General features: G+C 36.2%; 3 protein-coding genes across 3 annotated transcripts; all 3 read right to left on the minus strand.

Annotated features, from left to right (window-relative positions):
* Positions 1 to 259: 259 nt before the first annotated feature.
* LOC113500021 (aldose 1-epimerase) lies at positions 260 to 6,340 on the minus strand. The gene is made up of 6 exons (XM_026880667.1): positions 6,260 to 6,340; positions 3,466 to 3,602; positions 2,895 to 3,110; positions 2,194 to 2,456; positions 1,674 to 1,833; positions 260 to 1,274 (listed from the first exon to the last, which is right to left on the minus strand). The coding sequence occupies exons 2-6, from the start codon at positions 3,592 to 3,594 to the stop codon at positions 951 to 953; spliced, it is 1,092 nt and encodes a 363-aa protein (XP_026736468.1). The 5' UTR covers positions 3,595 to 3,602; positions 6,260 to 6,340; the 3' UTR covers positions 260 to 950.
* Positions 6,341 to 6,480: 140 nt separating this feature from the next.
* On the minus strand, positions 6,481 to 11,863 carry LOC113500022 (cathepsin O-like). The gene is made up of 6 exons (XM_026880668.1): positions 11,402 to 11,863; positions 10,005 to 10,231; positions 9,577 to 9,709; positions 8,611 to 8,810; positions 8,227 to 8,343; positions 6,481 to 7,011 (listed from the first exon to the last, which is right to left on the minus strand). The coding sequence occupies exons 1-6, from the start codon at positions 11,603 to 11,605 to the stop codon at positions 6,825 to 6,827; spliced, it is 1,068 nt and encodes a 355-aa protein (XP_026736469.1). The 5' UTR covers positions 11,606 to 11,863; the 3' UTR covers positions 6,481 to 6,824.
* A 608-nt stretch (positions 11,864 to 12,471) lies between these two features.
* LOC113500148 (cathepsin O-like) lies at positions 12,472 to 23,391 on the minus strand. Its single transcript, XM_026880846.1, has 6 exons — positions 22,989 to 23,391; positions 22,004 to 22,254; positions 17,163 to 17,295; positions 14,639 to 14,832; positions 14,197 to 14,316; positions 12,472 to 13,752 (listed from the first exon to the last, which is right to left on the minus strand). The coding sequence occupies exons 1-6, from the start codon at positions 23,175 to 23,177 to the stop codon at positions 13,566 to 13,568; spliced, it is 1,074 nt and encodes a 357-aa protein (XP_026736647.1). The 5' UTR covers positions 23,178 to 23,391; the 3' UTR covers positions 12,472 to 13,565.
* Positions 23,392 to 23,610: the final 219 nt, after the last annotated feature.

Here is a 23,610-nt window from a genome sequence, read left to right on the forward strand (position 1 = left end):
ATTGAAATGATTTTCTAAACTAATAAAATGTATATTTAATCATTAAACATTGTATTTTGTCAATGTTGTTGTTAGAAAATAAATAAATGACGTTGTAATAATTTTAAGTGTTTTTGGTTAACTTTAAACAAAAAAAAATCTAAAGAAGGTTAGTATAAGATGATAGTTATAAACACCATTTTAGGCCTACATTTGATTGCAAGGCAAAAAAAAAACTTACCACATTTTTACTAGCATTTTAATATAAATAATATACTTATCAAAATATTGATTTATTTATTTAGTTCAGATGACACTATAAATGCAAACAAAATATAAAAAGTAGATCAGTACCATGTTTATAGTAAATACATATTCTTTTGGTACATAGGTAAGTATTGCACTTTCTGGGTAATTATATTCCGAATGCTGAGGTACATGCAGCAAAGTTGTTAAAAGGGTATCACACCACATTATGTCTTAGACCCATGCCCGAATTCTTATAAGGGAAGACTGCAGAAAGAGAGTCCAGAAAGTGGTCAAAACGATCTTCGCATCATCACCTCTTACTCAAAGTTGTACAGGGGACCAAAAAACATGACAAATTTTAGATAGTTGTTTACAGATCTTTGACAGTCGTTACGGGTGGTCACAAGCTATGAAGTCTGACTAAAAAGTATCCTGTTGCCCAGGTAATTGAGGTCGGATAGGCAGTCGCTTCTTGTGAAACACTGGTACTTCGCATCCGGTTAGAATGGAAGCCGAAGCTGGAAAAAAGCTAGTATGATGACGATATAATAATAGTTTTAAAATCAAAACAGTCAGTTATCAACTTATTTGAAACGCAGGTATTAACATAGGTTTTGACGAGATCTCCTTTTCAATCAAAGTGAAGTACGAAAATGTTATGGGCCATCCTCAACATTTAATAAATTGCAGTGTAGTGTTACCCCTTTAATGCCCCTTTCGAATTATGCTGAAATAACAGTAGGGCCTCCAAATTTATTATTCCTGTTGACTCCAAACTTGTAGACGACGCGGTGTTTGTACACTTCTCCAGGAGTGAGGATCGCGGATGGGAAGTTGGTATGATGGACGGCATCCGGGAACTTTTGGGTTTCGAAGCACAAGGCTCCGTGGCGACGGTAGCCGACACCAGACTTGCCGACGATGGCGTTTTCTTTGGGGCTCGGTAAGGAGTTCCCGGTGTAGAACTGGACTCCTGGCTGGTCGCTGTGCACCTCCATGTAGCGGCCCGAGTCAGGGTGAAGGGCCTTGGCTACGAAGCTCAAAACCTGTAAGTATAAGATACATTTTCAGTATTTGGTATCAAACGTGTTGTCCAATTTTGTTAATAAAGAACACCTTTGCAATTGATTTCTACCTTCACTTTCACACAAAAATCACTGACCTATTGGACGATAGATTATAACCAAGATTAACACATGATAGATTATATCCCGATTAAATTTACGTTCCCGTGTTATCATTCTCAACTTGTAGCGGGCGGAACTGTTGGCAACAGCTAGTTTACTATAATTTATAATATAAAATATTTACAAAAGTTAATATTTCGACTATAACTGGCTACCCACCTCTACCTCAGCTCATCATTAAGGGCTCCGAAACTTGAGTCCGAAACTAAGCAGGCGGAAAGCTTAAAAGTATAAAAAGCTTTTTAAAACACTTCTCACCTCGGTTCCACTGGTGTTAACGCAGTAATTGTCGTCAAACAGGTTCTTTCCGGAGACGATACCTTCACCCACTTGTTTCTCGAGCCTGAAGTCGAATGGCGTCCCTTCCACGTCGGTGAAAGCACCCGTGGGGATTGAGTCTGAATCCGTCTTGGTGATACTACAAATATATTTCGTCAAAGGTATATTCCGTGGTCAATGAAGTCCAATGCTGGGCACAGGCATTAGGTAATGTGTACAAATAACTCATAAAAACTACTTAAAGGCATTAGCAGCATTAACAATGCTCCGAAGCAAGGTGTTTAGTGTTTATCCATTAGGGCCGTATGCCACAGTTTCGAATAATTTTCTAAAGTTACTCATAATGAATTTATGGTTTCCGGCTAAAATGAACTTTATACTCTCGTACACTAAACGCTGAAAGAACACTTTAAGTTCTTAATGCCAAGAAGTGTTTTGTTTCTTATCCTAAAATTGTTTACTAAAGAACACTCCATTTTTGTTAGCTTTGTCCACTTACCGATCAGCATTAATAACGACGCGGTGTTTGTACATCTCCTGCGCCCCGGTGTCGTGACCAGCAAGGTTGAAGTATGAGTGGTTGGTCAGGTTGACCACAGTCTTCTTAGAAGTCGTAGCAATGAATTCCACATGGAAAGTGTGGTCGTTCTTTAGCTCGTAGACCACGCTGGTGACCAGGTCTCCGGGGTAACCTTCCTCCATGTCCTTGGAATAGTAGCTCAGGGTAACTTTGGCTTCACTAACGGTAGCATCCCATACCACCTGCAAAATTGATTATTTGTGCGATTATTAAGCGTGGCCTTGTCAAAAGACTGGGGAATTGGTGTGTTCATTACAAACCTACAAGAATTGTCCATTATCATCATTTTTGAAGACTTAATTATTTTAAGGAGTATTTGCCTCATCACTATCTTTAGAGAATGTGCCACCACGTTTTCAAGTAAGATTATTTCAGATGGAAAAGAAGGCATGCCGCTCTACGCCGTGTATTGAGCTGTCACGCTTCCAAATTATATTACTTCAAGACGTGGTGTTTTGGAGATTACAGACAATTCAAATTAATTCCTACTCTTCTGATCATTTTCCCTTGAAGTAAGAGGGAACACTGCTCATCGCATAACGGTGTCTCGCTTTAACAACACATTGCTAGGACGATACATCTTCATTGTCATATTTCCAGCTATGTACAACTAAACTAACCTTATCAAAACCAATGAGTCCTCCATGCAGATGATGTTTTCCACTATTCTTAGCTAAGGGATAGGTTTTGCCATCGATCTCGAAGCTCGCGTTTCCGATGCGGTTGGCGCATCTGCCCACAGTGGCCCCAAGATACGGAGTGTTCCTGTTCACGTAGCCGTCAAGGTCATCGAATCCGAGGACCACGTCCTTCGTGACGCCAAAACAGTCTGGGACCTAGAATAGGTTTGTAGAGAAATTTAATAGTTTATATTTTTTTTAAAGTGGGAGTTAAATAATTCACAAGTTTTTTCTATCACTTTGAAAATATCGTGGTCGCCTTGCGGTCTTAAGCATGGATTTATATGCACCTCATTACAAGTTTGTGTTCGCTTTATGTTTAGTTATCAAAAAGGATTTTTTGATTCTTTTTTGTAGACAGATTAAAAGATGGATTCATATTTGTTTTAGAACGGTCTACTAAGGAGACTAATGTTGAGGGTCAAATTATAGATTTTGACTTTTTTGGGTTCTAGAATCTCATATAGCCTTCTCTTTCACTCTTACAAGCTATTCATTATCTATCTCTTACCTTAATAGACTGTATGATAGCTCCATAGGAAATGACAGAGACTGTCATGCCGCCCTCTGCGTGCCATGTGAACTTCTGCACTTTCTTCTCATTATGCACACCGAAATCTTCAACAGTTAAGGACACCATGGCTGGAGCTTAAAACAATAAGGAAATTAATGATGTATCGCCATCTTCCTAGTCCTAAACTAGCTTATATAATTATGAGAACCTAGACGACTGATAAACATATTTATGTGTTTTTAACAAACAAATTAAAATGATCGTACTTTTCACTTTTGTCCTGTGTGGGAATCGAACCCACGACTAACAGTATAACTGTCAGGGGTACTAACTACTAGACCAATAGCCGAGTGTCTGAGGCGACGCGGTGACGAGGGACTAAAGCAGTACAGAAGATTAGAAAATACGAATTAAGTGAAATAGAGACAATTTTTTTTATCAAAATTAATCATAATCTTCCTTTGAATAAACTTTTGTTCAAATTAGTTCTTCAAATTCAAATCTACATTTTATGAGTATTGAGTAACTCCACTTACCTAACTTTCTACATAAAAATATGGCATGCAACATCGACATCGATAGACCAAAAATAGTTATAATACATTGACAACGTTATTGGTAGGAGTGTCGGTCCGTTTCGACCCCAAAATGTATCTCGTGAACCGAAATAGTATGACAATTGAAAAGTTCAGAAATGATGTATTTCTGTTGCCGCTATCTTCTTCTTATACATAATATGTATTACATGTAAAAATGAATTGCTGTTCGCTATTCTCGCTAAAACTCGAGAACGGCTGAACCGATTTGGATTATAAGTAAAAGTCCAGGGAAGGTTTAAAAGGTGATAAAATATGGAAATGTTTCAAAAAAATAATTGCGTTTTTGTCTCGAAATATTCGTAGCAGTCCATCGAAGGTTTAAACGATACTAAAATAAGAAAAGTTGCAAAAAGATTATTGTGTTTTTGTCTGCATTGTTATCATCGACTGCTAGGCAGTACGCAGTTCGTCGGGAGAGCTAGTAACAAATAAAAGTGGCAGTGGAGATTTGAAGGTAGGTATGGTCATAATTTTGCTGACTAAACTTTTTTGCTTTTCTTTTTTAGTCTTTTTACAGATACAGAGACCTCATTGAGTCGCATTTTACCGATTTAACTTTTTTCATCACTTTTATTCAAAGCAGTTTTATTTGTTTTAAAACTTATCTACATGTATCGCGCAAAAATTTAAATAAATAAATTATTATGGCATATCATGTATTTACTTAGTTGTGTAATATTTTCGATTATTTATTTATAGCCTTACAATATTACACCAAGTGTTAATAATGTAATTATTATGTAGATGCAGCTTACAATGTAGATCCGATATTACATATTTAAAGCAAAATGTGAGTTATTATTGCCGTTCAAATTATAATAATGTAATATATTGCAAGAGTTTCACAAAATTTATAGAAATTAAATTAGTGTTCTGGACGTGCCGGGGAATTAATCTGGAAGATGGTTGCGGGTGACAGAAAATAGTCAGGCCTATAGATCAGGTATGAAGGATTGCAACGCATTGCCATACATCGACACAAAAACGCGGATGACGTAGCACGGCGGTTCAGGTTTAGTCAGTAAGAGTTTCACACTACCCATTTCCTCCCCCGAGGGAGTGGGTGTCCAGGAGGATTCCGCCGCCTTACCAAAAAAAGGCCTATAGATAGTCTTGAATAATCCACTCAAGACATAATAGGCGTCCCTTTTTTTATGAATTTCTCCTCATATCTCTTGACCTTCGCATCCATCCTATTCCTGCTATCCTTATCATTAAATGACTCCTTCCGCTTTAGGTTGAGCGTTATTAACAGTCTGACAAGACTGTTCATAACTAAAACCCCTGACTATGTACCTTCCTTTGCCCTATGTGTACCGCGGCCGTGTAAGTACCCTTTCGGGCAACCCCACGGGCCTGGCAGGCATCGGCTAATGAGCTCATTTCATTGTCTACCTATCAGGATTTCGCCATCGTAGTATTAGTTATATTTATATAGTATTAGTTATATTTTAATTCCATATACCTAATACTAAATAGATAAGATTTATGAAGAAGGCGACTGTACCAACCGATTATTGGGAATTTATTACAGTAAACACAACATTAATTATTGAAAAAAATGCTGTTAATATTACTTTTACCTTCTCCATGACGGGTAAGGACATTGTTTAAATTCCAAAGAATCTGAATATTGTGATGATGGGTTCAGATGAAAGATACATTTTATTTTCTACTTAGGTATTTGATATATTTATTTTGTTCCACGGACATAAACTCAAGCACACAAAAAAAGTTAGTTCTTCTTAATAGAATATGTCTTTCAAAATCAAAAACACAACAATGAAGACAATTTTTTTTTTAATGATAATATGTACGCTTAAAATAATAACCAAAAATAAAAAAAACAATAGGAAATTAAAATAATGCATCAATTATTAGGTATTTAGTCTAAATAAGTGTACACTTAAACATGTCATTATTATTAAACATCATACTTGAAGAACAATCAACACTTAAAGACAATTTCAGTAAGCAAACAAAACACTAACATCTTCAAACGGACAAGCAAAATTACTTGCAATCAACTGAAAACCCTTATCTGCTTACAAGTATCATTAACTCCATAACCAATTTAAAAGCAAAAACTTATCAAAACATTTAACAAACAATTGCTATCTTTATCAACATGTAATAACTGTAAGAGGACAGATAGTCAAACATAAAAACATAAAATAATAAACTTTACATACCGGTTGATAACGGATCGGCACGTCTGCACTGCTCGGCTGGTAAAAACCGACTGGAGTGAAGTTGGTTGTGAATGTTTATATTGTTGCTGTGTTCGTGGCGTTAAATAGTCGGCCTGTTGGTACGTTGACCACATTTCAAGGTTTGCCTACTTTATTTGAAGAGGTATTTTAGTGCACTTAGACAGGGTTCGTAAACCCTTAATATGAGAGGTGTGGAAGGAGTAAAATGTTCACTTCAAATTTAATCAGTCTTACTTAATTTAAGTATCCGATCCTTGTTATGTGTTTAGCCTTAATAAATTGATATTTAGTTATGTTAAAAAAAAGATATCTTCTTCTGAATTATTATAATTTTATACAAACTCAGCAGACATCACAAGTGGTAATTATTCATTTAACGTATATTTAATATTTTAATCCTTTTTTAATTCTAAGGCTGCGTTTCCACCAGAGATGTGCGAGGACGCGCAGCGAGGGATGTGTTTGTAAAGGAAACAATAAAATCGCTTTATTTGCCTCGTTCAGAACAGCTTGTTGGAAACGGCAGCCTAACGGTTTAACATTCTTACACCACATCAAGCATTGTAACTTGGTCCCTTATACCGCAGACGTTGCCGTGAAGACCTATCCTGACGTAGCCGTGGTCTCCAAAGTCTTCTCCAAACGAGTTCCGAATCAAAAAGTATGGAATATCATCTGTATTATTTTTTGAATATCCTACAATCTGGATCACATGGTTGGATACTCCAGCCCTGGGAACAACAATTAGTATAAATATGATATAATATCATTTTCTTTTACAAAAATTGACTCGCTGCTTGTTTCACGGTGATTTCGCAAACATGCACAATGACATCCAGACTCAAGATAGGCATCCATAGATAACAATGCCTGCCCTACGCAGGGATCGAACTTTGTGCAACAACCTGCTCAGTTAAAAGGACCTGAGGATCACAAAAATGTCAAATAACGTTGTACTTGTCAAAAATTCACGCCGCTCGAGGTCGAGAAGTGCACTGTTTTGCTTTCTCGGTAGCTACCCCTTTGTTTTGGGATGGGAAATCAGGGTAGGGAGCGTCAGACTTCTGTCAATTCATTAAAACGTGCGTGGAACACGAACGCGTCTTACCGCACAAGCCTGGTCCTGATCCACGGTGAGCTAGCTGTAGCTATCTTAGATTTAAATTAAATAGTGGAAATGAGACGGAACCCTCGTGGGTATGGAGGCCCCTCGCTTCCACAACTACATCTAACTTTTAGATGCTGTTGCCCAGATACATTACGCTCCATTACACCAAGATACCAATACGAAAATCTAACAACCAGTCTAACTAAGGCGTATCGTGTTGCCCAGGTAACAGGAGGCAAGATAGGCAGTCACTCCTTGTAAAACACTGGTTCTTAGCTGAATCCGGTTGGACTGGAAACCGACCAAAATATAGTTGGGGAAAGGCTAGGCCGATGATGATGATGACACCAATACACCAATCGAGATTCGAACCTATAGGTAACTCTGTGTACCAATCCGGTCAATGAACTTTACCATGTTATCACTAATATCACTCCACCACAAGTCACCTTGACTTTGGACCCACATTTTTACTGTCATAACTTTATTGTTAAAAAGCCGTTACGCGGTCTACACAGGATGTTTTATTCTAGTTATTATTGTATATCCTGTCAATATATTTATTGTAATTGATAGGAAAATGATAATTTAATGTTTTTTCCTTTTTTTACAGCGTAGGGTCAGTACATGGTATGGTCTACAATATAGATGTAGGATGTACAAGATACAAAATGCGATGTGTGACGACGAAGGAAACTTGTTTACTTGTGAAATGTATCGCTTGGATGATTGTTGTTTATTCAATTTACGAATAGACGGACAATAATTGTATTATATGTATTTAATATTAATAATATTACTTTAAGTCGTGGTTCACAGATCTCAGAAAAATACTTACGAGCAAGATCTCCGAATAATACCGCCTATATAGTTCATCCAATTCCTGGCGTCGACTATAGCTACTAAGGGCCCATGTGTAGCCACTTGACGCACCATTTTTTCTTCGTCCACATGACTGAAATGGTAACAATAAGTGAGGGTAAGGAAAGATATAGTACATGAACAGTTATTTACAAAAACGAACTTTATGACTTCATGAACAAGATCAGAAATACTTTGACTCTCATAATCCCATCTATTGTTCCAGTTAACTTCGGATCGTATGGGATGCCGATCTATTTCAATACAAAATGAATTCTACTGTATAAGTGATAGAGTATTTTTTGGCAAGACTGAAAAATTTCCTTTTCTGTAAAATAGTTTTATATTAATGAGGTCTCACCATTGATATGTAAACTCTTTTATTCGTCGTCCAACAGGGTTAGGAGGCATGACGCAGTGCTGCTCACCAGATAAAGTTAGAGGGTATTCTTCCTCTGTGACTATTTCTACCGGCTTTGACTTCCGGCAGAGGAAATCTAACGCTCGATACACGTTGCCGCCTCTACAACCATCGTTGTAATATGAACAGTCAATCAATTCCTGGAGAAAAAATAATGTTATCTTTTGTTTATTGCACTTCTTTAGTTTTGGAAAAAAAAATTTGTGTTTATTTCCTCGCACTTCCTCATTTTCGGGAAATTAAAATGAGAATTCCTGGTGTCAGGTCTGTTAGGTCTATTAGGGAAGCTAGCCCGATGACGGACGGACGGACAAGCCAACAGAAGTGCAGCGGATCATCAGTAACAGGGTTCCATTTTTTCTTTTGGGTTTCGAAACCCTAAAAGGTTATTTGAGTTCTTAAATATGACAGTTCCAGTTGTGGATGCGAGAAACTTCACACCACACAGTAGTCTCTATTTCTTGTTTAATAACCGACTCCCGCAGGAATTTAATCCTTGTGTCTCGGGGTTTCACAAACTTACAAATCACGTGCACAAAGACACCCAGGCTCGGAACAAGCATTCGTGGATCACACAAATGCTTGTCCTACGCGGATATCGAAACCGCGACACAATGCGGCTTTGTGGCTTGGTGACTTCAACCAACCCCAGCTATCTGAGCAGTAAATAAATAATAAATAAATGCGGACAACATCACATACATTGTTCTGAACCCGAAGTAAGTTGCAAAAGCACTTGTGTTATGGAATTCGGATACAACGAAGGTACCACTACCACAAATACCTTAGACCCGAGACAATGTAGAAATTTTAATTTTAACATGATCCGACCGGGGATCGAACCCGAGACCTCACCGGTACGTACGCCACTCAACCACGGAGGTCGTCAGTCTGATCATATATTACCTGAATACTCCTCCTCTGATGGTCAATCCCCTGTTTAGCAGCCATGGACTCCATCACACCGACGATGCTGAAAGCCCAGCACCCCATGCACAATCTTTGATTCAGGACCGGGAATACAATGCCTTTCTCGCGCCTGAAATTAAAATGGCTAATATTAAATTGAGCTTTGAATCGTCTTTAGTACATTGTCTTTTAATGCGTGGTTGGTTAGTGGTGGAAGGGAAGGGACCAGTAGGACGATTACCGCCGATAAGAGGCTGGAGTATCTCTCTATCTTTCAAACAGCAGTAAGTGCCCATTTATTTACTCTTCCTACCCTCTCTGTCAAAACTTTTAGCTTCAGGTAAAACCTGATTCAATTAAACGCAAGTGTTTTTGGAGAAAAATAAACTTAGACCTTCTCTCCCAAAAAGAGGCCAAGTACTTACCAATCGAAGTAGGAAGGAACATCGTCATCACTATCCCACGTCCTATTGTTACTATACCCGTCTGTATCAACACAAACTTGGTGCTTTTCATAACACGGGCCCACATAAGAAGGCTTCAGTAACATGCGCTCAACAAACTCTTCCTTAGACATGTCAGAGAATTTTGTAAACCCGAAGACAGTGGCGCCCTCTAGGGCATTCAATCTATTTATTTCTTCTAGCGATGCCTGAAATATGTTTGTTTAGAATTAGAATCAAGAACATTTCTGGAACTTGGAAATGCTATGTTGCACTAAAGTAGTTGACATCGTGAAAAGAGCAACGTAACTTCAATTTAATTGGATAGGATACTTAACCAGCCGAGATGACGGTAGATGAAGTTTATGTATAACTGAATGGTAGCCAAGATTTCGGCGAAATCCTAGCCAACCGGGGACAGAAGAAAGACAGAAGATATAAAAAAGTCATATAAACTTTCTAAATTATTCTGAACAACGGGAGAAGAACACATCGCGAGGACACCTGAATTCAAGATTTTGGAATCTGAAATCGCCAGTCAGCAGTCAGCTAGCGTGGTGATTAATGCTTAAACCTTCCCTAGATGGGAAGAGCGCTGTGTCTAGCAGTAGGACGTGTGTAAGATAGCATTCGCCGGTAGACCCGCTACCAAAGAAGTGGTTGACATTGGCAGATATAGCTTTTTATGCACCTTAGCATCTTATGATCCAAATTGTTATTTCTATCTAATATTTAACTATAGTTAGTAAAATTGTGCTTTTTTCATGCTAATGCTTTTGGCAAAGAGAAAATGATATCGTTAAGGAAAACAAAAGGGAAACAAAACCAATTTGATGCTCGTATTTAGATGATTAACATGAAATTATGTCATAACTATTGATATTCATAAATTACAACTTGATAAATCGATAGATAGGTTTTAAATAATAATACATAGACTTGCTAAGTCCAACGCATGTTGGTAATTCAAAATTAAAATAGAATCTAATTCTCTTAATTCTCGCTCACAAAACTGAAAGAACTTCATTTGTTGTCTATAATATTATACTTTAATTAAAAAAGAATGTGATGCCTGTGTGATATGCAACTAAATATACTAAAGATTAAATTATATTACCAGGCTATGAATGTCGCACTTCCGGGCACAGGCCTCTTTCCATATAGAAAAAAAATAAGTATTAATCACCACACTAGCTGACTGCAGGTAGGCGATTTCAGATTCCAATAATTGGTATCCAGGTTCCCTTACCGAGGGCCACTGGTGTCTCAGAATAAAAAAAATACTTGAAAAAAAAGTCTGAATGCTTTGGGATCGAACTTGTAAGCCTAGCATACAAAACAAAACTTCAATTTTTAAGCTAAGACTAAAATAAACTTACCTTAAAGTTCCATAATCTGATGTTATACTCCGACGTACTATAAGACTTATTGAAATTCCTCAAATACCAATTGAATTCCGACTCTATGACATTCGTATAATCATTTAAAAAGCCACTTTTGATCATCACTAACCAGCTTTGGAACCGTAAAGCAACAATTACTATGACAGTTATAAATGCGAAAACAAGAACAGCGCGCTTCATTTTAACGTGTTAAGCGTTCGCTTTACTGAGAATAATGAGTTAATAACAGTCGATCTAAGGAACATTTTTCCTTGTTATTACCCATTTTGTGTTACCTAGTTGCGGAAAAGAGACGGCTTAGTGTTATCTACTGTCGCATTTATTTGCATGACATTTGACAAAAATAAATCTGTTTAGACCATCAAACAGATTCGCAAAAAAATATTAGATATTATTTTTCCTTTTATTTCGTAAACAAATCTCGTGTGACGTGACTTACTAGTATTAGCATAAACACCCCACTACCATAAACTATATAATGAATACAGTTAAGAGCTTCCATTTTTTTTTCTTTTTAATGATGGGATAAATAAAAAATACACATTAATTATTTTTGGAAAACCTGTCGGAGGGACTGGTTAAATTTTTACTGGTAGAGTATTTCTATTGCTAAAACATATAAATAAAGATCGAGGTAAGCAAAGATTGACTTTGATTCAATTTGAGGACGAGAACCCACAAACATTTTTGAAAAGTTTGCATTGCATTGATATAATATATGAAATAAAACATAATTTTAATAATATAAAACAGACTTTATTACTGAGTATTATGGTTTGTTTTAAGGCACAGTCTTGTTTAACATTCAATAATTGTACTTTTTATATTTTATTTAATAATAATAATATTTCGAGGTTTTATCTTAAAAAAACTGTGGTAACACAATTACAAAACAGGCAACACTCAACAATAACATAATTTTCTGGTAACACCAACAGTGTAATAAAAACAAAATAATCTTATTGCAGTTTGATAACAACAGTTTTTTTCTATTAACCAATGGACAGTAAAAACATATTATTAATAATAAATATATAAAAAAATACTAATTTTGCATATATTTACCGGTTTATGCACTAAGCTGGTCCCACATTTGGCACTTAAAAAACTATTACGTATATAACTACTTAAATTGATTAATTGTACTTAATTAAACATATTATTATTGTAAAGGACGAATACACTCGATATCTTACTATAATAATAAATTACCCTGAAATTAATTTGAATACGTACAATATTAGGCACTTTATTACACATAAGAAACTATTTTAAACAAGCATTTTCTTTTTATAACTATTAACAATATCAATTGTTGATTGAAATATTGACATTGTTTTTAAAGAAATTTTCTAGCAAAATACGTTTGTTCATTACGACGTTATTTTCGACATTTATGGTAGCCGTAGTCGATTTACAAATAATCGATAAAAAGTTTTATAACTAAATATGCGATTTGTTTTAGATTCTGTGATTACTTTTCAATAGTGTTAATAATGAATTGATCATGTAACACCGTTTTTAAACAGCCCCTTGTCATGTCTTGAATGCAAGGGGTGAAAAATGTTGCTCGTCCCATAAAAAAATATTATTGACTGATAGCAACTTATTATTGACAATCAACAAATCTTACAGAATTTTGTATGTCGTACTTATCATACGGTATTTGAAAAGTGGTATAGCAAGGACTCAGTCCTCAATTTGGTTGGATACATTTTTACATTTCAGCCTCGAGTCGGTCCAAAATTGGTACTATCAAGACAAATTAATTAAAGTTAAACTTAATTCTCTCGGGAATCATTCTTTAGATTGTACTTCGCGGCTTGAAGATTTATAAAATGAAATATCATGTATCAAATAATGAAAAAATTTGTTATCTTCACTACGAACACATAATAGAGGCTTTATTTCTTTTCAAACGACTTCAAAAAGTGGAGTGTCGAGGAAGGAAGGAGGTTTTCAATCATCGTATTTTTTTTGTTCATTGGCTCAGACCTTCCGACTGGATAACCCAATTTAATTGATTCTTTTATCATTTAAAGTGACATAGCTGTCATTTGGCCCCATAAAATTTATTTCTTTTCTACTTGCTGTACATTATAAAAAAGTACCTTCACAACAGTCCTCCAAAACTATGCACTTATTTCACATCAACTGTAGCAACTTCGTTCGCCAACCCACATATATTCATTCCTATAGCAAGGTGCACATAGCCTGCGTTTCCAAAGTCCTTTCCCCACGAGTTCTTCGCGATGTAGTACGGTACTTCAGCAGATAAGTCGTAGCCGACTAACTCAACTGCGTGGTTTAGTTCTAGAGCTGATCCGCTGGAAATTATTAAATGTGTATTAGGTTGTAGGTTTGGATAATGTGTGAGGAATAATAGATGGTTTTAAATGGAGAAATTTCTTTTTATTTTCGTCCTTTTCTCTAACCGTAAAATGGAAATTGGAATATCCAGATTGCAGTACTATTGCAAGGATTTGAATGTGGTATTTTCATGTTTTTTAATTGTCTGGCTAGCTGCGATAAATCATAAATTATTATTATTATTTATTTATTTTTAACAATACTCTCGCAGTTCGGCAATTTATTCTTGTGCCGCGGGGCGTTCAAAAAACCCTGTCTCAGGACAAGTATTCGCGGGACGCACCAACGCTCTTCCTACGCGGGGATCGAAACTGCGACACGTCGCGCACATTGGGTTTGGAGCAGCGACCTCAACCACTCGACTATCCGTGCAGTGGGATTTCGAACTCAATTATAATTACCTGCAGTGGTACTGTATGACTCCTCCGAGATAGTTCTGCCACGTCAGCGCGTTCACAGCGACCGTCACCGGGCCGTGAGTCGCTAACGCTGTCAAGATCTGTTCTTCAGCACCCACGAAACTGAAAAAAGGAAATATATAAATATGTTTAAAACGAAGACATTCATGTATTGAATAATGTAAGTTTGACACTATCACGAAATATAGTAAAACGAAGTCACTTCCGCTGTCTGTGCCTATATGTGCTTAAATCTTTCAAACTACGCAACAGATTCTGATGTTTGTTTTAGATATGGCTATTAAAGAGGGAATACGTTAAATGTAATAAAAGTATTTTTAAAAATTCTGACAAATTAAAAACATACACTACACGCTCACAAACGCCTTTAAAATGACTAGTCTGAAAAACAACTCTAATTACAGTACATAAGGTTGAAACTCACTTGTCGCACGTGAACGTCTGCACTTCAACTCCAGTGACATTCTTCTTCGCTTTACAGAAGCCGTCGGTCAGGCTGAGCGGGTATTCGGACTCTTTCTCCATCGGCGTTTTGGTTAATGTCAACCAGTCTAGCAGTAAGCAGATGTCGCCACCAGCGCAGCCACTGTTCCCGAGACCGGCGCAGTCTATTACTTCCTAAAAGAAGAAAATAAGAAATTAATTATTTATTAAAAAAAATATTGCGATCTAGGTTGAAAAAGACTGGCGCGGTAAGGAATTAAATGCTTCTATAGCAGACATTTTTAAGTAACGTAAGTAATAGTCTGCTTATACTGTCACACACAACGGTCGTAATTATAATATTCATTTTAAAGACTCTTGATCGCGAAACTGTTAAAAGTTCGCCTGCTTTATCTGGGCAACGGAATTTGCTTATTCGACTTTCGCGCTAAGTCTTCTCCGATGAGTCACCATGTGAGGTCCGAAATGAGACAACGTGTTAATTTAAGATCGAATATAATAATGTAAGAATAATATTGGTTACATTTTTTAAATATCAATACATTTCTGGTTACATAGACTAGTACTAAATAGAATAGATATTAGGGGCATACATCACAGTCAAATTCCCCTAGATTCAATACAAGCATTGATGGATAACACAAATGATTGTCCTACGCGGGTATCAAACCCGTCAACATGTCGCCCTCAATTGGAAACCACTCGGCTATCCGTGCAATGTTTATTTTCAGACAATATTTACTTGGTTGAGACACTTTTTAACGTCACTCGCACTTGGCAGGTACAAAACAATTCATAAAACAAAGTGCGGATACTCTTTAGTAGATTTTATGGAATTGAACCTTTGGTTCATTTACTTGTATAGTGGGTCTATCTTCAGTTTGATAATAATACCCGTTTAAAGATATCCCAGTCCAATGTCTCATTGGAATAAAAAGGAGCCTTTTAATAAAACAATAAAAGTGTTTAAAAAGCTTGGCAACAATAAGCAAACATTTAAGAAAAAAGACAGTTGTTAATCGGATATTGTCAAACAACTGCGGATCAGTCAATGTCAAAGTCAAAGTATCTTTATTCTATTAACTGAGTCTTTATTCCTTATGCTATTGTTCCGAGAAAAAAATATATTATACTAGTGGTCGCGCCGTCTACTAACCGTAAAACAATCAGTGATATAAACCAGACTTATTTTTGGCACCTACTTCTTGCAACCGTCCAAACCTTTCCTGGACCTCCACGAATATTTCAAGACAAAAATAAACCAAGTCGGTTCAGCCGTTTTCGAGTTTTAGCGAGAGTAACGAACAGCAATTCGAATCAATCAATCATAGATTTCAAACTATAATCGATTATTACCAAAACACGTTGTAATAAAGCTACAATCTAGGCAAACAGATATTTAGCCTACCAAATCTCACTCAAACAAGATTTAAATCTAGTGATATAAACTCCTTGCTAGGTTTTGTAATGTGATCATTGATACTTGTAATGCTACACCGTTCAGCTTTCAAATACTACGTTAGACGGGTGTTGACTGTCGATTTGTCGGCGGTAATAGTATAATTGGCTTCCTGCTCTGAATTGGGACTTGGGGCGTTGAGAAAACACTTAGGGTAATCTTCAAATTGGGACGAATACTTTTTGGTGATACAGTTTGTCTTTTACTGCAGGGAATTCTGTATAGAATGAATTGCTATTGATTAGGCCAAATGCGAGAGACGGATAATTTAGATAAAATGTGGAAGATGTTCTCTATATGTATACAATATGTATGGTGCAAAGAGTAGTTCCTTATGGAGTTCCTTGCCGATTCTTCTGCATAAGACTGACATTTTGGAACGAACTAAACTAAAACAACTTAAAGTCACTACTGCAACGTTTGGAAAACGGCCTATTTGAAAAACAACTTTCATTTTGTTTACCTTTAGACAGTTATAGTCTGACATTAGAAAACCCAAACAGAAAAATACAAGAGCTATCTCTCCTTCTACGTATGGAGGCAGTTTTTCTTAAATTCGATTCGAGATCATGCCAGAATGAAGCATGCGATAATGATACTGTAGTTGTAGCTAAGAGAGTGGAAAGGGCCAGAGTGTCGTAAGAACGGCCTCCCACACCCGAATCGCAAGACATTATATTCAAATAAGCCAAAGTAGGGTCAGTTTGGAGGTTCAGGTTACTTTGCCTGATATTTTCGACGACTATTTTAGTTGAGTGTCTGTTGCACTTTTAAACAATTTGGGTATAATACAATAGAGTCCGTAGATGGGTGACCATCTTTGTCATAACGAGTACCTGCGTGTTTTGAACCTTAAATTGTGGGTCCCGGCTGTTATTCGGGGTATACGGGGTAACGTGTTGCCCAGGTAACTGGGTTGAGGAGGTCAGATAGGCAGCCACTCCTTCTAAAACACTGGTACAAAGCTGAGTCCGGTTAGACTGGTAGCCGACCCCAACAACGATGATGATGATGATGACAATAGGATAGTGAATGGAAATGTTACCTGAACACTGAGAGGCACAAGTTTTCCTGTCTTGATAGCCGCCATAGCTTCTATAGTGCCGACAGTACTGAACGCCCAGCATGCACCACACATGCCCTGGTCCTTAACTGGACCGATCACACCTTTGGTTCTCCTGAAATATTAAGATTGTGAAAAACTTGCTGATTGTGATGTATTTGTGGAGTAGTTTCTAAACGTTTGCTTTATTGATAACTGTGCAAATGGCACTCTGGTGCACTGTTAGCTTATCTGCCGGCAATCCTACGTGTTTGATGAGCATGGATTTTCATGTGAGGATTTTATAGTCAGCGTTGTGTTTGGTTCAGACAGATCCGCGCCATTTAGCGTAAATTGTTACCCAAAAAGTTTCTGACGTGAACAACCAATGCCTATCCTCGACTTTTATACGTAATTATACGTACTCCTCCGAAACGGTGTATAAAATTATACGAATAAAATTTTTACCAAATTTTATATGCGAGAATGCGATTCATTAGGTGAGAATCGGCAACTTTCTATTTTTCATAACCCTAAGTGGTAAGGGTTGTCCACCCTTAATATTTTGTCTCCACTGTGATCATCGACTATTAGGCGGTACGTAGTTCGCCTGGACAGCTAGTATCCTCTATCTTTGACCATATTTGTAGCAATTTTAGGCAATAAATATGATGCATAATCATAATCATCCGTCAAGCTTGTATCGCGTAACATTCCCAACCCCCAGACCCTAACTAAATCAAGTAGACTCAATCTAGGACAAAGATAAACAACCAGAGTTATTAATATTCACGCGAAGTCTGGACCAATATTTATTTATTTATTTACTTATATGGATCACCAACAAAGAATACACCTTACATGCTATACAAGAGAAAAAGACGTTACAGAGTTCTTGTGCTTCCTTAATTACAGGTGACCACATCATGCATAATAAGCCTTGTGAGCTTAAATAAAGAAAAAAACGTAGTAACACATACAAAAGATGACAATTAAAATAAAAATTGAATTAAAAACAAACATTTGAAATTAAAAAATATATATATTTATACTGTTGATATGATACGTAAGGAGGTACGTCAATAAGTCAATCAAAAAAATGGTTGACAATCATTTAGATTTAACTTAATTGTTCAGGAAGTATTCTGATGTAATGAATTCTTTCCATGTTAGATAATCCATTTACTAAGGAAGGCTATAGGTTATACATCAACACGCTATCATCAATAGGAGCAGAGCAGTAACGAAATAATTTACAAAGACGGGGATAACTTGCTAGCAAGCTAAAATGACTTTAAAATTAATTCTTAACTACGCGGACTCACTTAAAACCTAGTAAAAAATATAGCTTGATTAATTATATGCATAGAGACAGGTAATATTCTACCTCTTAAATATACAACTAGACAAAACACTCTTTGAAAATCCATTTTTATCTGAGCAATCCAAATTAGGGACCGGTTCCAAACGAGTTATGTTAACCTTCGTTCCGAATCCGTTCGTGTTTATAAAAAACATACATAGACTATTACAGCATATTGTGTAATATTTAGAAGCAACATTTTTGTATATATAAATTACTTGTATAGGGTATTATTGAGAACTAGCTGTTGCCCGCGACTTCGTCCCCGTGGGTAGAAGATAAAGTTATGATTTATACCTGCCCTGTTTTTTTCACATTTCCCATTGTATCTTCGCTCCTATTTAGTAGTCGCAGCGTAATGGATTATAGCCTAAAGCCTTCCTCGATGCATTCATAGACCATTGTCTATTCAACACAAAAATATTTTTTCAATTTGGACCAGCAGTTCCTGAGATTAGTGCGTTCAAACAAAGAAACTCTTCAGCTTTATATATTAGTATAGATATAGATAGGGTGCTTTCTTGAAGAAAGCTATTCATTTCCATAAATAGTGATAAAATTTACAAGTAATAAATTCCGTGATGTATTATAATAATGTACGAGGGTCCATGCCACACGAATACATTAAATATTATTATAAATAAGGTCTGTTTTTTGTATGATCTACGGTAATAACACCTATGATCATTGTTAATGATATATTTTAAGAACAAAAATACAAAAAACTGCTATTATAAGTCAAACTTGTTTTTATGGCGCCAAATGACAGCTATTTCGCGGTAAATGAAATAAGAATCGACAAGTTCTGAGGTAACAAACATAAATAAAATAGATACAAATTCAGAACTTCCACCTTTTGAAGAAGTTGGAAATAGATTTGGATAGCGTATAGGGCATAGCAATAAAATGTCCACTGTTTTTACATTATTTTTAATTCCTCGTGGTTTTAATACATTAAAAGCATTTATTTACAAATGGTAAGTTAGATCAACAATATCATTATTAATGTACCCTAATGAGGCATTGACTTAAACAATAGTTTTGTAACAAATATTTCATGTAATGTCGCAATAGCTCATTAATGTAGATACTCTGAGCCATACGCCGTGATAGCCAAACCGGTTTCTTAAAAAATATTCCGATTTGAATAGATGAGGTCAATATAGTTTTCGTAAGAAAGTTTTATAAAATGAACATCTTGAGATACCTACGTCCGGCATGCAAATGGACAAAATCTCTTGGAATCGCGTTTTTGTATTTCAGGGTTTATTTTCTCCGGGTTTCTTTATCATATTTTCTCTTGTGCTCGTCCGTAGATAGGTAACCATCTTTGTCATAACGAGTTCCTCCGTGTTTCGGGAGGCACGTTAACTTGTGGGCCCCGGCTGTTATTCATACATCTTTGATAATCGTTACAGGTTGTCAGAAGCTTGAAAGTCTGACAACCAGTCTAACCAAGGGGTATTGCGTTGCCCAGGTAACTGGGTTGAGGAGGTCAGATAGGCAGTTGCTCCTTGTAAAACACTGGTACTAAGCTGAATCCGGTTAGACTGGATGCCGACCCCAGCATAGCCTTAGAATAATTAGGACTAGAAAAAAACGGTTCCGTTGCTTACGACTATAGAAATATTTCCGCATGTTCTTTGAAACAAGATGGCTTTCTGTGAAGGTTTTTGAATTTTATTTTAATCATGTGTATATTTTAAAGGACTGTGTAACATTACTAGTTTTGCCGGTTCAGGCCAAAATGAACTATGGGCGGGAACAACTTGCCTATTTAACAAAATATCGAAACTTCCAGAGTGTTACGAATAGAAACCTTCTTTATATTCACTTTTTGTTGAAATAATTGCGCATCATTTGTAAATACAAAAAGTCGTTGTGTGTGTCACAGATATTATTGAGCATTCAGTATTGAAAAATGTAGGGCAACGGCTTCTTATCTCCTTACTTAGGTATAAATTACAAGATACGAGATGCTGTCACTTGACTCCGTTCAAGGGTAAACTTAATTAGTTAAATGGAATTAAATCATTTGAGTATTATGCAAATATGAGGTCGTGGTTACGTGTGCGGTTGGTCCGTGGATCGGTTATATTACCTACATTACCAGCCTATAGATGACCCACTGCTGGGCACAGGCTTTTCCTTATAGGGAAGTTTTGAGCATTGATCACTGCGCTAGCTCACTGCAGGTTGGCGATTTCAGAGTCCAATATTTGGAATCTAAGTTTTCTCATGATGTTAACCTTCACCGTTTTTGTTGGTGACTTAATTACGAAAGTACCTACACATAACTTTTAAAAGCTCATTCGTACTTTACCTGCACACGCCTGCATACTCGGGTATATTATTATATTTAATTTATTCAGCAAAAAACATATTCAATACATTTTTAAATATATATAAAACAACAACAAAAAAAACATCATATATTTAAAAATATAAAAAAAAGTGTCCAACCGGCAACGTCCAAGCTGCCGGTGGTCAGGGCTCCAGAGAGAGGAACCTCCTCACGGTGCGCGCCGCGCCGTGTCCAGAAGTACCGCTCTCTCAATTAAACCCTTGACCCAGACGCCCAACGAGAGCCTCATAAGGTGATTATTATATTTATTATTAGTTGTATCACGTAATTCTATCCTAGTTAAAACATAGAACAATATCTTCTCTTACGAGAAATAGGTAATCAACTTCTGACGTATTTTTTCTATTACTTCATCTTGAGCCTTAACTCGAAGTTATACATATAAAGTAAAATCAAAAATGTTCGTAACAATACTTCGTCTCAAAACTTAAGTGTTTATTGCAGTTAGAACACAAATACGTAGGTACCCTTATCTGTATTAACACTATAATACTTCTACATAATACCTAAGGCTACGTGTCGTTTTGTAGAAAAAAAAAAATGTGGTAACGTGTTTTGTTATTTCGATTTTATACCCAAAGGGAGCAACTTTGTAGTCGAAAATAAAAGTGCCGGTAAAGAGATTTAGGTATTTGCAGATTATGGATCTAGGATATTATTTTACTAGCTTTTCGGCCGCGGCTTCGCCCGCGTCAAGGTCGGTTATATCGCGTTTCCAAGAGATGTCTTCAAAAGTCCGGGATAAAAAGTATCCTATGTTCTTTCTCAAGGTCAACTCTATCTCTGTACCAAATCTCATTAAAATCAGTTCAGTGGTTTAAACATGAAAGCGTAACAGACAGACAGACAGACAGAGTTACTTTCGCATTTATAATATTAGTAGGGATAAGAATACTCTTTTGCTTTCATTTACTCTTATAGCAAAAGGGATCGGCAATCACTCATGGGCGCAGGACACACTTTTTTATGTGCCTTCCGAAACACGAAAGCCGAGATATTTATATCTAAAACATACAAAACATTGACAAATGTGTTGTGTGCCTTGGGATCAAGCTCGAGACCTTGGACTTGGCAGTCTTGCAGTCTTACCCCTAAGCTATCAATGTAAACACTTACCAATCAACTTGCAATGGTATCACTGCCCTCTTTCTTCTTCTAGATCTGTCATGATGCTCATGCCTCCCAGACTGATCGCTCCAGCTCCTACCATACTCTTTAGCTGGCTTATTTATCTTCTCATCGGACAGATGTAACTCTGTAAACTCCGTCTTAGACATGTCTGAGAGCCTTGTCAGACCATACTGGGCTTTGGATTGGTCTAGATTGCCAATCCCACCATTAAGATTTTCAATTTCTCTTACTGATGCCTGTGGAGGTACAATGAAATTACAGTTGGTGTTATGATGGGGGTGGATTAGAGATTTTTTTCTTGATTTGTTTAAGTGTTGATTATGACCTTAATGTTCCAATCTACAAGTGTCAATCTGGGTTTAAAAATAATAAGTTTGTAATCTATAGATTTTTGTGATTTAAATTTCTTCATCTAGTAAAACACTTTAGTGTCCATATTACATTATGTATGTTAAGCCTGCATGACTTATTACAGATAAAGACGAATAAATGCTGCTTAATAGAAGTATAACATCGAACATTTGATTAAGCACTTACATGTAATAACTAATTTGCATCTTTCAAAAAAATTAGTGATCATACCAAAAAAATTCTGTGTAATGTCTTTTATGATGGAACAAACTCAAACTCAATCATATCCATTTAATAATTCGTTTTAAACTTTTCACTCAAACCAGTGATTGATTGATATCATAATTAGGTACCTACCTAATTAAAAAAAATTAAGCACCAATTCAGATTGCGCAATTTTAGTAATAGACATGTCTTATTTATTGTAGAACCATATCAACATAATGCGAATTTATTTGCGCTTCTTATGCAGGCGTAAATAAACTTTTGATATCGTTATAATACAAACAGATAAATCTGTTTACAAAGCGAGTAAGAACTTTTTTACATTTTAGTCGACTTTTATAAAAAAGTTGCGTTGTTTTTTTTAATTAACAAGAAGAGTTGAATCGAAACTTACCACGAAATGTTGGAATCTTGTTTGGTATTCTTCGGGATTGCTGTAATTTTTGTTAAACTTTGAAATGTAATCATCAAACATAGGTTTTAATTCCTCCGTAGACCTTTGCCGGGATAATGTTATTGGTATAGCAACAAATAACAGGCAAAATAATGCGAATCCTAACAACCAATTCCACCATTTCGTCATTTTAACGAAATTTAATTAAACTAAGCACAAACGACAACCACTCCGTAACACGAAACTTTAAAACTGTTTTGTTTGACATTGATATAAAAGTGTTACCATGCCAAATATCGGTGCTACCACAAAAAATATTCACTATTGAAAATGTTTTTCATTAAATATATAATAAGCTTTTGGCTTACTATAATTCCCCATGCACATTATATTAAACTTCAAATTGAACTATTAGCTTGCCCGTCAAAGACCAACAGGCCCGTCAAAGGGAATGCCTATTTGGATATCAATGTGGATACGACGCCTCACTTACAAAATTATTGCTTTATTAATTTATAATCTGACAGCTTAAAATTAAACTCTACCGTTTTTTCTACCCTCCTATCAATTCCTTTCAGATTTGAGTTACCCATTTGAATCATGTTGCTTGCTTTACGTGTTA

The sequence above is a fragment of the Trichoplusia ni genome, chromosome 13 (genome assembly GCF_003590095.1).
Source record: "Trichoplusia ni isolate ovarian cell line Hi5 chromosome 13, tn1, whole genome shotgun sequence".
NCBI lineage: Eukaryota > Metazoa > Arthropoda > Insecta > Lepidoptera > Noctuidae > Trichoplusia > Trichoplusia ni.

What these genes read in the sequence shown, in the direction of transcription:
- LOC113500148 (XM_026880846.1), bottom strand. Translation starts at nt 23,177, where the DNA reads ATGACGAAATGGTGGAATTGGTTGTTAGGATTCGCATTATTTTGCCTG. An exon ending in CAAGATTCCAACATTTCGTG is followed by an intron (nt 22,255 to 22,988) that starts GTAAGTTTCGAT and finishes GTACCTCCACAG; the next exon opens with GCATCAGTAAGAGAAATTGA. An exon ending in ATACCATTGCAAGTTGATTG is followed by an intron (nt 17,296 to 22,003) that starts GTAAGTGTTTAC and finishes TTAATATTTCAG; the next exon opens with GAGAACCAAAGGTGTGATCG.
- LOC113500022 (XM_026880668.1), bottom strand. Translation starts at nt 11,605, where the DNA reads ATGAAGCGCGCTGTTCTTGTTTTCGCATTTATAACTGTCATAGTAATT. An exon ending in TCAGATTATGGAACTTTAAG is followed by an intron (nt 10,232 to 11,401) that starts GTAAGTTTATTT and finishes AACATATTTCAG; the next exon opens with GCATCGCTAGAAGAAATAAA. An exon ending in ATCAGAGGAGGAGTATTCAG is followed by an intron (nt 8,811 to 9,576) that starts GTAATATATGAT and finishes TTTTTTCTCCAG; the next exon opens with GAATTGATTGACTGTTCATA.
- LOC113500021 (XM_026880667.1), bottom strand. Translation starts at nt 3,594, where the DNA reads ATGGTGTCCTTAACTGTTGAAGATTTCGGTGTGCATAATGAGAAGAAA. An exon ending in GACTCATTGGTTTTGATAAG is followed by an intron (nt 2,457 to 2,894) that starts GTTAGTTTAGTT and finishes TCAATTTTGCAG; the next exon opens with GTGGTATGGGATGCTACCGT. An exon ending in GTCGTTATTAATGCTGATCG is followed by an intron (nt 1,834 to 2,193) that starts GTAAGTGGACAA and finishes ATATATTTGTAG; the next exon opens with TATCACCAAGACGGATTCAG.